This window comes from Fusarium pseudograminearum, chromosome 1 (assembly GCF_000303195.2).
Source record: "Fusarium pseudograminearum CS3096 chromosome 1, whole genome shotgun sequence".
Taxonomy (NCBI): domain Eukaryota; kingdom Fungi; phylum Ascomycota; class Sordariomycetes; order Hypocreales; family Nectriaceae; genus Fusarium; species Fusarium pseudograminearum.
In genome coordinates this window covers 1,603,790-1,620,309 of record NC_031951.1, presented here as the reverse complement: position 1 = coordinate 1,620,309, position 16,520 = coordinate 1,603,790, and the positions used below count along the sequence as shown (strand labels likewise).

Here is a 16,520-nt window from a genome sequence, read left to right as displayed (position 1 = left end):
GGGGGGAGGCGCATCGGATAGTGATTGTTCATGCATCACCCAATACTGCCCTGGCCACAGACTGCATTTCGTTTCGATCGGCCGAGGGAGGTTTTCGCAGTACGCAAAGCTGACATTTGCATGCATGCTCTAGGATCGAGTCCGCGGGGCTCCCGACTGGCCGCACTTATTCATTATGTTGCGGTTGCGTTACCATACCTCGAGGAGAGAGGAATCATAAACGATGTATATGGCTGCCGGTCGGTGTGGAGCAGGATGTCTCAGGTAAACAGGTGGTCGACAGCCGCTTACATGGTCGAGGAGGAGACGAGGTTGGGTGAACGACTTGGCTAGGTAGTAGGTAGGCTGTTCATCATGGCAAGCAAAGTAACCTTGCATGTGTAACCATTTCTTGCCTACATGAGTGAACGTGCATGCTACATGGTCGGACAAGCATAAAGGCTCGGAGAGAAACTCCATTGGCATATATTCGAGAAACAAACCCGGTTCGATTTAGGGTACCATTTCTTGCCTACATGGCGCGCATGCTACATGGCTGGATAACCGTAGAGGCTCAGGGAGAAGATCCGTTGGCGCCTATTCGACAGACATCGCATCGTTTCGATCTAGGGTGCCCTTTCTTGCCTACATGAGGCGTGCACGCTATATGGTTGCATAAACGTAGAGGTTCAGGGAGAAGATCTGTTGGCATCTATTCGACAGACACCAGTTCGACTTAGGGCACGGGAAGACCCGTCGGTGGATAGAGACTAGGCTAGTGGAGGAGAAGGGGTTCCTTCCATGTGGCATCCATGTTCTTTTCTAGATCCGCTAAGGTGAAATAGTTTGCGTAGGTACCTAGGTAAGTGTTTTGGGTTGGCGCTTGGATTAGTACAGTAGGTACCTACCTAGGTAGTCTAGAAGACTCAGAGAGGTTGGTCACTGGCCGACTGGGTCCGATCAAGACTCGAGATTGCCTCGGTCTGTAGTACCAGTAGGGCGGGTACTAAGTTTGGATACGAAAGTCGTGTTTGGCCCTTTCCGTGTCGAGTGGACGCCAAGTCAACAGCCACCTACCTTCCCGCTTCCCTCCGTAGGCCGTTGAGGACCTGTACTAACGCAAAGCAAAATCACCACACATCCGTTGAGGGAAGGCGCAACCGCCACTTGAGTCTAACTTCCAATCACGGGGTATCACCACGACACCTCCTGCCATTCTGATGAAAGCCCAGTGATTGCTTCTGTAACATGCATCATTTGCCATCCATCTTCCAGACCGACGTCACAGGCTGATATCGTCAGGAACGCCCATCTGTGTTCTTTGGAAGCGCTGCATTTCCATGAGAGAAGAGAAAACATTTCCAGCCCGTCAATGAGGGAGATATGCAGCTACCGCCACTCATTTCCTCCCATGCATTTTGATGCAAGCAAAACACATCAACCAACTGATTACCTCGACACTTTTCTGCAGAACCTTTGGCAAGGCCGGCGGCAGGGCAGGACAGGACAGGGCAGGGCATCATGCCCGCAACTCACATCGTGCCGTTAGTGCGGTTAGCGTGTGCCCAGCTCCAGCATCCTATACACGCCTAGCTCTTTCGTAAGAAACTCGCAACGATAACAGCACCCAAACCGACGTCGATCGGTCCGATGTCCAAGTCCAATGTCCGGCTGTGAACAATGGTGATTTTTAGTCTCACCGGTCGCTGCCCCTGTTTCTTTCTCGTGCCAACCAGAACGTTTGCGTGACGATAGCACACAAAAGTCTTATCACATGGTCGTCGAAACCTGACAGCGCCCAAGTCACAGTTCTCAACTTGAGTTATTTTGCCGCGCTATCTGTCATCACTCGTCAGCCTTAGTTCACTTGATAGGTAAAGAACGGATTGAGATGAATTGGAATCAAATCTGGAGATTTGTAGGTTTACGACACATTCTCTGCATCTTGGAGTAGTGGACGCTGGCAAGCAAGACTAGAGGACTGGTTGTTCGCAGTCATCTTGAGGTGCCATTGCATTTCTTTATACACTGGGACGCATATCTCTGCAGTCGCTCTCGCAGAACTCTTGACGCTGGTCTCGGAATGGTAAATGGACGAAACAAATCCTTTCTTCGGACCTACTTGGCATGTCAGGATAAGTACTTTTGAGAACTTCTGCTAAATTGCGGAGTTGATGATGTACCTCTTACCTGGGGTGCGATGCCCGGGCGGGCTGGCGTTGCGAGACCTTGTAGGAGAAAAAGCAATTTGAGGATAGCACATCCAATCCTAGCTGAGCGGTTGTGCAGCCATGACCTACATTGGTCAGCCCCATGTCAATCACATGGGCATTCTAATGCACGAATTATTAACCGTTGTCATGACCAGGCAGGCTCTTTGGCTATGCGTGCCATGGAACAATAGACCGATTCGAAGATTCGACTGATTAGGCAGATCAAGTCCACTACGACCACGCGCAAGTCAGACCACCCTTTCTGATTTCCCAGCAAAGCTTTCAACCTGCCGACAATGCTTTTGTCTTAATCACTCGCATGCCAGAGTTGTTTCGACTATTCTACACCAGATCGGGAACTCCAGGCACACTGAACCGGTAGGGCGGGTAATATCCCAAAAAATCTCTGCCTTCGCGCACTACAATCAGGAGGCCCCTGCTACGCCCATGGTACCCCTCAGACCGGTCAAAAACTGCTCAGCACGAGGCCATGTAGACGCCGTCCTCACCGAGTCCACTTTCCTCTCTCACAGACTCGTTCATCATCGCCATTCCCAGCAGACCGTCGAGCCGTTGCTTGAATCGCTCAACGCCCAGTCACTACAGCCACCACACCGCCAGCCGCAGACTTGCTCAGCCCGCAGCCCGCATCGGTCGTCATCCATACGATCGCGGCCGCAGGCATATCGTTCTGAGTTTGCTCAACGCACCGCACCGTCCGGTGCTAGCACCAGTACCAGCACTACCAGTTGCCAGCTCCACGTTCTGTTACCAGTACCACGACAACCTAATCTGCCCTGTTGCTAAAGAAGTGAACCAGGCGGACAAGGCTCCACGTCTTGTTCCAGTGGTACCTACTACTGTGCTCACATTGAAGCCTTCCAGTACGGCGGCGAGCAGCACACCAATTTTTTATCGAACCTGTGTTCGCGGACAAGGAGCCTCAACCATCTGATTGGGCTTATTCAACAGGCCCCTACTTATCCTTTCTCCGCCTATCTTCCCCGGATTCTTCGCCTCCCTCATCGCATTATTCCCTTCTCCCGACCGTCTGGGTGCCTTTCTCTCGGTCGTTGTCGTCTGGGCTCCGGTCATCGCTGGCGCTCCACTCGGCGCACTACGGGGGTTCGAACGTCAAGTGCTCCGGTGATGGCTTTCGTGGCACCTTAGCCTACCACCACACTCCCCCCTCTTTCCACCCCGGCGTCGCTCGATTTTGACCACTGTTTTCGAAGTCCAAACTGGGCAAGCTAGTTTCTCCTTTGTCATTGCCTGTATTTCGTCGACTTTGATCCCCGCGTGGTGGTACCTTGACTTTTGTTCTGCTCTTACTACTGCTGCTACTAGGCCGTCTTGTTCCACACCCTGTCCTGTCTCACTGCAGCCATTATGGTAAGAGTTTCTTTCCCCGGTTGGCGGCAAGCTGCATGGAGTTATATCATCGACTCCCCGTCTCATCGGTTTCTTTGGATGGCCCCTGCGGCTGTTGCCAACCACCCCGTTCCCTCTTGTCGCCGCCCCATCGTGGCTCTTATGCCATGGCTCCCGGACAAGCATCTTCTCCTTGATCTTGCCCCAGGCCCCTCCTATCATACCCAAATGTGCGGTGAATTGATTTTTTCTATAGAATCCGCATTATTCTTCTAAAAACAAGAGGCCTCTCCTCGAACTAGGGGTTGACGATCCTTCTTCTTCCTCCTCTATATTATCTTTCACGGATCCCAACTACAATATCTTACCATATGATATTCACCAAAGCCTTGATCAAATTGCAAGCTTCTATGGACTAGCTTCCGGTTATCAGGTACATCAACTACTTGATCAAGCGCATTGTAGGAAGAGAAGAAGAGTCGACCCGTCGATCCCCATGGCGCCTGAGCATGGATCAACCTCGTCCCAGGGACCTCTGATGAAGCTTCCAGTACCAGATCCTTACGACACGCGCCATGACCAGTATGGGACCCCATCAGGTTGGGACGGGTGTGCTCAAACTTCCATGTCGTCTTCAACTTCACCACTAGCCAGACGCATGGCGGACCTCACCTTGTTTCTCTGCCCTTGTTGCGGCTGGGATTCAAGACAATCAGACGGTACGTGATTGCTTTCTCTCATCCTGACTCATTTTTGGCACACCATGATGCGCTCTAAACCATTACTTACACCAACACGGCAGGCTACCAACAGCTGTCAAATGCTGCGCCTATGGTATCGAGTCCAGATGCGCCATATGTAGCAGAAAAGCAACCATCTATGACGATGCCATCTTCTGAGGCGTATGATAATACTGTTCTGAGTACTGGGCAACAGCCAAGCTATCACTATCAACAGCCCGAACTGAATGTTGCGCCTCTTGTCACTTTCCCTCTTATTCCTGATCAAACAACATTAGCTGAGCCTTTGATGAGTGACACTGGTCCAACTCAGCAAGCTCTTTTACCAGGAGGGGATTTCTACCCTGGACAAACCTTCAAAGACGAGGCACCGCTGGAGACTCCAGGAATGATGAGCAATCAACAACTATTGTCCAAGAACTTTTCCCAAGTTGAATATAGCTCTGGTCCGAATCTTATTGACACGACCGCCCTCACTCACCACGGCCTTGTCCCTACCGATAGCGTTTCCCAATATGGCATGCTTGTCAACGGACAGAACAGTGAAGAGGCAGTGCAGAACGGATGGTCCCTTGTTGACCAGCATCCTAACTTTGAGATCTTACTTCCCAACCAACGAGGAGGAAAGCGAGGCCCATTCAAAGATCCCAATCTCCGTGAACAAACTGCGCAAACCCGAAAGATCGGTTCATGCATTAGATGCAGGATGCAAAGAATACGCGTAAGTGATGCAGTCTCAACCGCTTTGTGTTTGCAAAAGCTGATGCTTTTGCCATCATGAGCTGGGTCATGAGGGAAATTACTGACCGCATGGTGCAGTGTGAAAACAACCCAGAGGAGGGGGGGCAATGCTTGACCTGCAAGAAGGTCTCCAACTCAAGGGCAGGGCGCTTTCCGTGTCTCAGATACAAGATCACGGATATCCGACTTTTCAAGCCCGGTCAAGTTCCTGGATATGAATGGACGCGAAGATGGACCAACAATATTTCGGATCCAATACAGAGTTGGGCGACTGAAGAGCCGAGAACTATTTATCTCTCTGGGGGGCTGTCGAACAAGTGCGTCAAAGTCAAGGTCCAACGGTTCATTCCCCAGGCTGGCGACAAGCTGGAGCGCACATGGGATTACCGGGGAGTCAAGAAGTCGGTGACAATCCCTCCGTATGCAATGGTGAACCTCGAAGAAGTAAAATCTGAGTACCTGAACCACATCGAGAGCACCATGCAGGACGCTTTCACCAAGCTGCTTGGATCACCTGATGGCCTCCTATTCCGAACTTACCTGCGTGCATGGAAGATTTTCAAGGACCCGTCCACGCCGCCCGAGTGCGCTGATCTGATCCATCAGACTCTGTTGCTATGGATGTCAATCCGTTTGACAACCAGGTCGAGCTTCATTGTTGGGCAAGAGACGTTGGGTATGAAGGCGAATATCCTTGACGAGACTAATCCAAATCACGGCCGCATTCCCCTTCCGCCAGTTCTTGGAGCCCAGATGGATCTTATTCTGATCCATCACATCCAGACTAGATTGCGAAGAGAGCTGCTAGACAAATTACAGAAGATGATGTCGAAAAATAAGCAAAGCACTTGGCTGGTTACATACCTTGTGATCTTCATCCTCCTGCACAACACAGCTCTCATCACAGCGCACGACGCTGGGTATGCAAAGAAGCACGGTATGAAGGTAAGAGACTCGAGCAAAATACAATTGGTATGTATCAGAAGAGCGAGAGTTGCTGACCATGGGTGTACTCGTAGCGGCGTTTTGCGCGTGAAGAAAAGGTCAAAGAATATCATCTAGGTATGACGCCACTCTCTGCCCTGCTATAGCACTTGCTAATTGAATATGTGAAAAGGAGCCAACATTCTACTTGCGCATTTTCACTACTGCAACAAGGGTATTTACCCATTTTCTGAAGGTTGCAAAGACCAAGATCTGCGAACCCTCGCAGGCCTTGATGAGGAGAAGATCAAGTTTGTGCGCGACACAAGCACCATGGCCAGAAAATATGGTATGTCCACCAAGCGCTGACTTGATGATCTCGTCTGTTTTTGTTTCTGTGAGGGTAATTTGCTAACTTTGCGATTCAGAGACGCCATGGGGGAAACTTCGTGAGGCAGCTGTGTACGAGCATGATTACTTCTTCGTCAGCCAGCTGTTTGAAACCAACTGGCAGCCTCGAACAATGATATGACAGGGTGTTTGATCGACAGGGAACTTGTACTGTTTTTTCTTTCTTTCTTTTTCTCTCTTTCGTTTTGGGCTGTTCACCTGTAGGAGGTATTGTGATCTTGCATGATGCTTGTAAATGCTGTACTTGCAGCGAAGGTATGGAAAGTGAGACTGTACACACGTTGAAGAGGGCAGGGGATATAGCGGGGGAGACGACGAATCACGGCCGGTAACGACAATGATGATAACGATAATGGGGTTCCTCTGGCGGAATCTTCGGTATGGGCTTGGTTATTAAAAGGCGGTCAATGGTGGGTGAAGGTATAGAGAAAGAATTGAACTGGTTTGGTAATTTTGGGACGTGACTGGATTGGGTGGACTGTTTGGGGGAATGAAGATAGCCAAAAGATCAATCGTTCTTGTTCAGGTGTCTCCAGACGGCCCGGTACATGGACCATCTTGCGTTATCGGAGAGACGGGCGACCGACCAGCGGAAGAGACGGAAAGGCTCATAGGCGGCGTTGTAACGCAACGCAACGCAGCGCAACGCAACGCAACACATCGCGCGTAACAAAATACAATATGGGTCGGAAAGGAGGTGACGCTGTGAAGAGGGAGATAGCTCGAGAGCAAGGTGCGTGCTCGGTCCCCTACAGAAAGAGGCGAGCGTTACTGACCGAGCGTCGAGCGATGACGGGTGGTTGCGTTTTGACGGACGGATGGCTTGTGCAGTGTTGCACGTAAACACGAGGCGGATTGAAGGTTTATATTATATGTCCAAGCTGCCTGGGGATTGGGCGTGGCGGGACTCATGCCGGACGGGCCGGGCCCGGTCGGCAGCAGCTGGGAGGAATCCGGACCACAGTCAGAACCACAGGTATTGTGATGTGTTTTGTTCTAGTATGGTTTTGTTGGTCTCGGTCTGCCAAGGTCAAGCCGGGATGTCTGTTGGTGTAGTAGCACGATGTTCTGTTGGTGTTGTGTACCGATCGGCTCGGGAAGCAAGAAATGAGAGATGAGAGATGAGAGATGGAGGGAGGGGAGATTGTCTAACGAACAGGGAAGATGAAAGAAATTGATTCAATGGGTAAGAAGAAAGGAGAAGAAGAATTCTAATGAAATGCGCATAACTGCATTGCATAGTTATCCCTTGCCTTGCCTCACCTCACCTTGCCTTGTTCTGCCTGGCCTGACGTTTGGGCTGAGCTGGATGGATGCCCATGCGTTCGTTCGTCGGGTTGGTTAGCTGATTGTTTGGTACGGGGAATGGCTGCTAGGGCCCGAGACACCAAGGCTAAGCGGGTGGCGGCACATAGTTCCCCCCAACCAATGACGTTGAGAGAACAGACTACGTAAGTTCGACTACACGTCTAGAGGATTATCGGTTTATTGACTGCCGAGTCTTGTAGACTTGGGATATTACGAAGTGCACTGGCAGGCTGACGAGAGGTCAGGTAGCCACGGATTAGTAGCCTGAAAACTAGCTCAGGGCGCCACTGCGGACCTCAGACAGCTGAGAGAACAACTTTCCAGAGGCAACTAAAATTAAACAAAGTCGACTATTTACGCGTTCCTGGATGGCATAGTCTAGTGTCATAGGCTTACAAGGGAGCGGTAACACGAACCGGACCACCACGCCCTGAGCGCTCCCTCGTGCTACCTAGGACTGCACTGTACATCGTTCGTCGATTCTATTAGCTTGGTGTAATGTATGTTTGCTTTTTCTTCCGTTTTTTTTCTTCTTTCTTTCTAAATTTCAACTCAGAAACAACCCATACTAGTGCGGAGCCCAACCACAAACTCCTATTTTCCCAGGTACTTTTTTTTTTTCTTTCTTTTTTTTTCGCTTCCTTTCCCTCTTTTCTGACCCGTCGAAGGGGGGTTTTGACCGTTTTCTCGAGGTAAGAGATAACCCGCTCTTTGGTTACAGTGTTCTCGTCCCATCTTTTCATCTCGCCTCATCTCGCCTCCTGCTTCTTGGTTCACACGATCATCGATTCCCCTTGCACTGTGCACAGCGCACGTACTTGTTCATCAAGGTTGACTATGTAGAGTTAATGTTGCTACCCAGGCCTTTGAACGACCAGTTACAAGCGAAGGTGTCACAAAAGCTGTAACGGAACCAGCGGTATGGCGTTTTTTTCTCTTCTTTCTTTCGTTTGCTTCGTTTCCTCCTGCCATTTCCCGTTCATGAGGTAACTTGACAGGCAATGTTACCTTGGTAGGTATCTGTTACCTATAGCATCTAGACTATGAGTACCAGGTAGACGGTCTTCCAGGGGTACCATGATGTACCCCAGGTAGTATCTTTCTGGAAATACCGAGCACCTTGTTCAGCCAAGCCATGGTATCCAAGCTATTACCCGCCTGTTGGGTTCGCAAACCCATGTCTCCCGGCGTATCTGCAACCTTCCACAAGCACGGGTAGGCATGCAGCCGATCTACGTCCAAGCAGGTACGGAGTACCCAGTCCAAAGCATCTCAACAAATCCCTGTTCGTTTATCTGAGGTAGTTGGTTACTGGGCGTTGAGTCTGACATGGGAACATACATACGAAACCCTCCGGGACCGGGAAACAAAGAAGAAATTCTCCCCTGCTCAACGAGAATTCTCTTGTCCTTGTCCTAGGTTGTTTCCGAAAACCAAATTAACGGAAACAAAGGAAAGAGGGAGGAGGTTGCAAGTAGCCGTTATCGTATCGTATCCTTTCATTATGAGCAGCGTCAGGCTTGGCTGAGATCTTTGGTACACTCCGTAGCAAGGGCCATTTGGATTCTCCATGCACTCCAGAAAAGCTATAATAAACTAGCATCCACAACTAGTCTAAACGTTCGTTAGATCTTCCATATCCACCTCAACCTTGAGCTCGTCCCAGCATTGTACATCACGAGGCCAGTTCGGATTTCGGTTGACACACATCTGCCGTCCTTCCCAAACTACTTATACGGCAGTATCTGTCGATACTTCCTTCCCTTCATTGGATACTATCACTCTCTCATCTACCTATCTACCTACCTATCCATCTGTCTGTATACCTCCTGGGCTCCTTCCCACCATCTAAACCGTTCACATAACTTCACATTTGTTTTGACTGTAAGTTGCGCTTTCCTTCCGAGGAGTTTCGAACAACAAACGCCTCCAACGTCACTGCCACGATAGCTACCAACGTTCCTTTTTCTCCTTCCTGCCCATCAAATCCATGCAAGACATTTAAACTAGCTCTTCGCTCTTCAGTTCCATTCCTCAATCTCTTCTCTTTCATCTCTCTCTTATACCCCATCCACACCTACTACAATCCGCATTATCCATCAACTTTGATATCAACTTTCATTCCACCTCTTGTCTTACACACTAGCCAGACATCAGCCCCGTTCCCAGTCCCCGATTATTTACACTTCTTATTCCCTTGCCCGTAGAACACTCTGGCTTACACACAGCTCAGTACCAAGACGTCCTCTGAAGAACCACTAGCAACCATCCCCCCCAGGAACCGCCATCATGACATCTCTCTTGCTTAGGCCTGTCACTGGCCCCAGCCGGGCCGTTGATCTAGCTCCTTGTGCCACCCGCATGGTAGATGCACCGGCTGGAATCCCCGAAGGGTGGCCGAAAAGACTCGCTGTGCCTATGGCATGGTCCGGGGCCCAGTTCAAAGATGAAACGGAGTACATCTTGACCTTGAGTGAGTTGCATGTACAGGAACTTGAAGAGGCCCTACAGATATTCAAAGGTACGTTCCTTGAGCCTCCCCTTTTGTGGCGTCCGGGATGTGGCTTACACTAAACAGCATTGGGTCTCGATGGGGATTGTGTGTCCCGAGGCAATTTCCCCCTTCCTACTTTGGAACCTCTCCTGGATGGAGTTCGCCAAGACGTCCACCAAGGCAAGGGCTTTGGTGTCATTCGTGGCCTGGACCCGAAGAAGTACTCAGTCGAGGATCTGACGGTGCTATATCTCGGTATCCAGTCGTACATCGCCAGCGGGCACGGACGCCAGGACCGAAAAGGCAACATGCTTGGTAAGTATTGTATTTCGAAGGCTGCAATTATTTTAGCCTTGACACTTATTGACCTCTTTTCAGTTCACATCGTTGCCGACAACTCTTCCAAACTCAAGGCTGGTCACCATCGTCATTCCACCTCCCCAATTGTTAGTACATGCCCCAGCCATAACCGCAATCACGCTAACTTGCATTCCAGACTTTTCACAATGAGGAAGCCGGCGACATCGTGAGTTGGCTCACCCGAAACACAGCCGTCTCAGGAGGCAAATGCATCATCGCATCGACCTACACCGTCTACAATGTTCTTGCTGCCAGTCGCCCTGACATGATCCGCACACTGTCTCGCTCTGACTGGCCGTTTGCCCTGTAAGTTATGTCAATCGTATTCGAAGAGCAGATCAACTGACTTGTTACCGGGATAGGCCCCGCTTCCAATGCCGCCCTGTCCTCTTCCACCACGATGGGAGAGTGATGATGAATTTCGGTAGAGTGGCCCTGACAGGGAACGCGGTTCACCCACGGTCCAGCAATCTCCCCACCGTTACTCCACGCCAGATGGAAGCTTTGGACGCCATCGAGAACATTGCCAAAGCCACTCAGTTGGAGATCACTACGCGCCCAGGTGACATGCACTTCATCAACAACCTCACAGTCTTGCATCGTCGTGAAGGTTTCGTCAATGGCGAAGCCGCTTCGGAGCGTCGTCATTTGGTGCGCATGAGACTTCGCGACAACGAATTGGGATGGAACCTTCCCATGGACCTGAGACGGGAGTGGGATGATGCTTTTAACAAAGACGCCCCCAAGATCTGGCACATCGAACCCATGCCGGATGGCTTCTTTCCCCTCAGGTCTCAGGCCAATTGAGGTTGGGCTTGCGGCCAACACAATTGTGGGGAGTACAGAGCACGCATACGCATACATGTCTGCAAAATAGCAAACATGACGAGGTCATTGAACGCTTGTCGGTATTGGAATAAAGGCGCACAAGAAAGGCAAGGGGGGAGTCAGAGGTAATGGAAGCGGCGCCAAAAGTTATGTTACATGGTTATGGTTTATTCATTCGGGTGTTATTCAGTATGTTTTTATTTGGTGTCACGGTCGGTCGTGGAAAAGCAACAGGAATTGTTTTCTTGTCTTGGGCGAACCTGGCATCTGGTTTACGTTGGCAAAGGAAAGGGGGGAGTAATAACTCTATCACAAGTCTGTATTGAAATTGAACAACAACCTATGAATAGGTGAATACATGGTGTCGTATGGAAAGATCGATGGATGTCCAGGAGCTGTCAGAAGTGAGATCTGATAAGTAACAGGGGTAAAGTAAATCAGCCCCAAGGCGACCCAGCTGGCACATGGGCCGACCCCCTGTCGGCTCCAACTTTACTCATATCAAGAGTGTCAGGTGTTTACGGGTCTGCGTCCGCGAATAGTGTCATAGTGCAAGGAGCATCTTTACGATCGACAAAAGAGTGTCAAAATAGCGGAGGGCGGAACTTGGTCACGCAATGACATGTCGTGTTGTGAGAAACCAGTAAGTATCGATGAGACAGACTCAGAACGCCGATGAGATCAGAGACATGCGAGAAGTGATAAGGTACCAATCATTACCCCTAGCCACAATCAGATCAGGCGAGAATGGGCGTGAGGATGAGGATGAGGATGAGGCTGGCGGAAAGTTGGCAGGGGCATGAGCTGGAGCTGGAGCTTGGGGCTGGAGCTGGAGCTGGGACTTTGTCTGAGAGTCGGTAAGTTGGCTGGGATCTGCCGTAATGATAGACTGGTGATCATGGTGTGGTGACAGGGATATTACCTCACAAGGGTGTGTTTGGTGGTAACCAATCCTAGAGGCTACCATCAGAAAAGATGTGGCTTCCGTCAATGAAAGTTGGGTGACACAAGATGAGCGTTGGCAAGGGTTTCAGATACAGATGCATTAGGCGGAGGAAGATGCGGGATGACCGATGACCGATGAATGACCTGTCCAAATAACCATACAAAATGCATCGAGTTCCAGATGATTGGTTCGACGATGAGAGTGAAACAACACATGCTACGAACTCAATTGGACAATGGACGAGATCTGAATCAAGCCATGGGTGTCAGAATTGCACTTTTGAACCGTTAACTGTTATTTACCTGCATGAACTTTACGGAAAGGCCAAGTATACAACAGCAAGGAAGAAACGAACTAGAATAATAAACCCTGTGGGAATCGACCTGATTACGCTTTGCTTTTTGAAAGAGCCGGCGTTGCTTGCTTTGTATCTCCCCGTTGTCTCTCATACTCCCCTCCCTGTCCGATGATTGCTTCTTTCCTCACTTACACCTGGCATGAGACGAGGGTCTCTTTTTATTTCCGAAACGAACTCTGTCACTGCACTGTGCTGTACTACATATATTACGACTGTCACTGAAGCGGGCAGATAATGGCGGTCAAGCCCGAGGCCAAGGTCAAGGTCATGGCCGATGACGAGGCGACAAGACGATTTATGATGATTCAAGGGAGAGTGGCGTGCGGCCGCTGCCAAATATTCCAAGGTATCATCAGAAAAACGACAAGTTGGTAGGGAGACAGGTTGAGACATGGAACACATTTTCTCTTATCAAAGCAACGAATTGCCGTCCGCGGAGCAACTCCAGACTATCATTTGTGGCTTCGTAACCAGCCTCAAGTTAGTTTCGTAGGGAGACATTACGATACCCAATAGTGAGCATGATGAAAGCATTGTTTGAATAAAGCATATCTATGGCAAGATGAAAATAGAAACTGTCATGTATCAAAATGACGAGACGATGAGTAAGTGCATGGGCTGGTGGAGAGAAGAGACAACTGTTCCTGGATTCAATGCCTACTGGGAAACGAAACAGCCTGTACCGCCTTACCTGAAAGATGGTCACGGGAGCGGCGGCACTGACACTGGCGGCTGCGCTGGAACATTAAGCGAGTTCCACCGTGTACAGTGTGTGAGCAGTGTGCTCTTCCTATCGTTCGTCTCACCGGTTCCAACGCCTGGCAGGTACGCTAGAACAAGTCCCCCGTTAGCGTCACCAACAGCTGAAAATCAGGGCCCCAGCAGCCTTGGCCCCTGTCTTGCTAGGGCAGGTTATGCTTTACAAGGGATGCACAGTGCTGGGTGAGAACCCAATTGGCTGGGCACATTCCCCTTACTCCTTCACTTCCCCCCAATCTCAAACGCGCAGGGGATCGGTTTTCGAGGCTTCCATCTTCCAATCTTGAAAGAAGCATCATCAATCGGCATCAACTCCAATCCCAATCGAGCCGCATCACGAGTTGACGCATCTCGAACCGGACCCATTCTTTTTTCTTCTTCCACTCCTTTTGCCCTTTCCATCTAATTTCCAGGGCCTGGATTCAGCATTGTTTCACTGCCGGCTGTCAAGTCGAGCCTACAGTATCTCGCCTCCACTGTGTCAAAGGGGTACATCACTCGTAACCTATGCTGGTCGCAGAGGGCGTTAGTTGAGACAGCCACAGCGATTACCACGCATCGCATCGCAGCTCAGTACTGAGTACCTTCATTGCAACCGCCCCAGCTTCGTCTCATCATGGCCGCAGCTTCAGGGTTACTCAAGGGAAAGGCTGGTTCTGGTTCTGCAGGATACCAGCCTGTTTATCAAGATGAGGGCGGTGATGGACACGATGAGGGCCACCCTACACCCCACGTCCAACCAATTGCTCCCCGGGGCCCAATGCGAACCTATCGCAACATGGTAATTGTTCTCTCGGGCCTTGTCGTCATTCTCATGGCCATGAACTTGTACCTCAGTCTTCCTTTGGCCTTTAGTTCCGGTTCCGGTTCATGTCCGGGTGACCCACACCGCGTGCCCCAGTATTTCCAGACCTCGCCGAACTTGTGGCCCGGCGTGACGGAGACTGGCAAGCCGGCTTTCATGGCTCAGACTCATGTCTTCGAGCCCACAGCTACCTTTGTCCCTAACGATCCGCTGCAGACTTCCATCCCCATCGAGGGTATGAAAGAGGGCAACCGAAGCATCTTCCAGATGATGGGTTACCTGAGTCCCTATTCTCCCTCCACCGGTTTCGGTGTTGATGAATATCCCATTCCTCCAGGTGCAGAGATTGTTCAAGTCCAGATGCTGTCCCGTCATGGTGCTCGTTACCCGACCCCTGGCGCAAATGTTGCAACCCTCGGTGAACGTATCGCGAATGCTTCGGCGAGTCTCAAGACCAGTGGAGCCTTGGAGTTCCTCAACAACTGGAAGTACGAGCTCGGCAAGGCTATCTTAGTGCCGAGAGGCCGTCAGGAGCTTTTTGATTCTGGTAAGATATGACGAATGCATGATTATGGCGTGGACGTTAGTTAACATTAGACTATAGGTATCTTGCACAGCTACATGTATGGTAGCCTGTACAACCCCCAGAGCAAGCTCATTGTCAGGACCACCGTATGTTGTTTTAACTACTATTATCACATTTTATCAGCGAGCTAACTTTGTACAGACACAAGACCGTATGCTCAAGTCTGCCGAGAATTGGATGGCGGGATTCTTCGGTCTCGAGTGGTAAGTCATGTTTCACGAAGCAGCTCACATAATACTGACACTAGCAGGACCAACAATGCCACTATTGAAGTCATCATTGAAGCTCCTGGTTTCAACAACTCACTTGCTGGCAGTCTCAATTGCCCTAACGCAGACAAGGCGGACTACGTGACCCCTGTGGCGGCATGGTATGAGATTTATTTGAAGGATGGTATGTCACAAAAGAAGACAGCAACTTTGAGATAAATACTGACAAACCAAATAGCGACCGCTCGATTCAACAACGTGACCGAAGGCTTCACGTGGACTGCAGCGGACGTTTGGGCTGCACAGAACATGTGTCCTTATGAGACTGTCGCCTATGGCTTCAGCAGATTCTGTGACCTCTTTACCTATGACGAGTGGGAGCACTTTGGCTACTCAATTGATCTTGGATTTTCTTCCGGTGCCGGGTTCCAGAGCCCTATCGGCGTATGCACACTTTCCTGCTTATGCGAGTACTGCTAACCGTTGATATAGAGAGCAACCGGTCTTGGTTACCAGCAAGAGGTTATGGCGCGCCTCAAGAACCACACCCTTGGCTACTCTGGCTCCCAGATCAACACCACTCTGGATGGCATGGCAGAGACCTTCCCTCTAAACCAGAGCCTCTACTTTGACTTCTCTCACGACACCAACATCATCTCCATCCTGACAGCTTTCGGTTTCCGCCAGTTTGCTGAGGATCTTCCCACCGACAACTACCCTGGCGACCACGAGTTTGTTGTCTCCAAGATCACACCCTTCGGTGCCCGCCTGGACATCGAAATCATCAAGGCACCCCAACCTATCTCACCGAATAGGGAGGACTACCAAGAAGGCAAGGAGACCAAGTACATCCACTTTGTGCTCAACCAACGGACTGTGCCCTTGGGTAAGAGTTTCCCAGAGTGCGATGTCAACCGTAAGGATGGTTGGTGCGAGCTTGACACGTTCATTGAGGTTCAGGACAAGATGGCGGAAAAGGCGCAGTTCGATCACGCTTGCTTCGGGGACTACACGTCACCGTCTTACGGTAAAGTTACGGATGGAGTGCCGCCATCATAAGCCATCTTGGGTCATGTACAGTGAGATAACATGTGTAACCATATAAGATACGGGATACCATTTAGGGTTTGCATATACATACGACACAATTGAGTCAGATGTGGACTTGCTATTTGTTTGTCTTTTTATGGGTTTCAATATAGAATATAATTGATAGACACGCCAGGACGCTTAATGTTTGTATTTGTATAAGAAACATATCATCGTCCAAGGTATTACAGACAATTTCACAGTGAACTTGCGAGACATTAAAATATGGAGAAATAATCTGATTCAGTGACTATCTGTAATGTCAGATTGCACGATTATATGTACGAATCCAATGAACTGTGTCGCTTTTCCCAAGCCATACACATCTACCGCCGGGTATTCAAAACAATAAAGGCATATACGTCGACGAGTAGATCAATCCGTAACGCCGCTGCCTGC

General features: G+C 50.1%; 3 protein-coding genes across 3 annotated transcripts, besides 6 other annotated features; all 3 read left to right on the top strand.

The window, feature by feature from the left end:
• Positions 1 to 1,469: 1,469 nt before the first annotated feature.
• Positions 1,470 to 1,498: a microsatellite.
• A 2,561-nt stretch (positions 1,499 to 4,059) lies between these two features.
• FPSE_04438 (uncharacterized protein) lies at positions 4,060 to 6,500 on the top strand (the record flags this gene model as incomplete). Its single annotated transcript, XM_009257556.1, has 6 exons — positions 4,060 to 4,282; positions 4,366 to 5,024; positions 5,123 to 5,989; positions 6,064 to 6,106; positions 6,162 to 6,317; positions 6,397 to 6,500. 6 exons carry the CDS (start codon positions 4,060 to 4,062, stop codon positions 6,498 to 6,500), a joined length of 2,052 nt encoding a protein of 683 aa, XP_009255831.1.
• A 503-nt stretch (positions 6,501 to 7,003) lies between these two features.
• Positions 7,004 to 7,043: a microsatellite.
• A 583-nt stretch (positions 7,044 to 7,626) lies between these two features.
• Positions 7,627 to 7,669: a microsatellite.
• Positions 7,670 to 8,296: 627 nt separating this feature from the next.
• Positions 8,297 to 8,340: a repeat region.
• Positions 8,341 to 9,475: 1,135 nt separating this feature from the next.
• Positions 9,476 to 9,507: a microsatellite.
• Positions 9,508 to 9,976: 469 nt separating this feature from the next.
• FPSE_04437 (uncharacterized protein) lies at positions 9,977 to 11,348 on the top strand (the record flags this gene model as incomplete). The annotated part of the gene is made up of 5 exons (XM_009257555.1): positions 9,977 to 10,208; positions 10,266 to 10,496; positions 10,560 to 10,627; positions 10,678 to 10,847; positions 10,904 to 11,348. The coding sequence occupies 5 exons, from the start codon at positions 9,977 to 9,979 to the stop codon at positions 11,346 to 11,348; spliced, it is 1,146 nt and encodes a 381-aa protein (XP_009255830.1).
• An 824-nt stretch (positions 11,349 to 12,172) lies between these two features.
• Positions 12,173 to 12,212: a microsatellite.
• A 1,836-nt stretch (positions 12,213 to 14,048) lies between these two features.
• On the top strand, positions 14,049 to 16,091 carry FPSE_04436 (uncharacterized protein; the record flags this gene model as incomplete). Its single annotated transcript, XM_009257554.1, has 6 exons — positions 14,049 to 14,784; positions 14,842 to 14,909; positions 14,965 to 15,026; positions 15,074 to 15,216; positions 15,271 to 15,476; positions 15,525 to 16,091. The coding sequence occupies 6 exons, from the start codon at positions 14,049 to 14,051 to the stop codon at positions 16,089 to 16,091; spliced, it is 1,782 nt and encodes a 593-aa protein (XP_009255829.1).
• Positions 16,092 to 16,520: the final 429 nt, after the last annotated feature.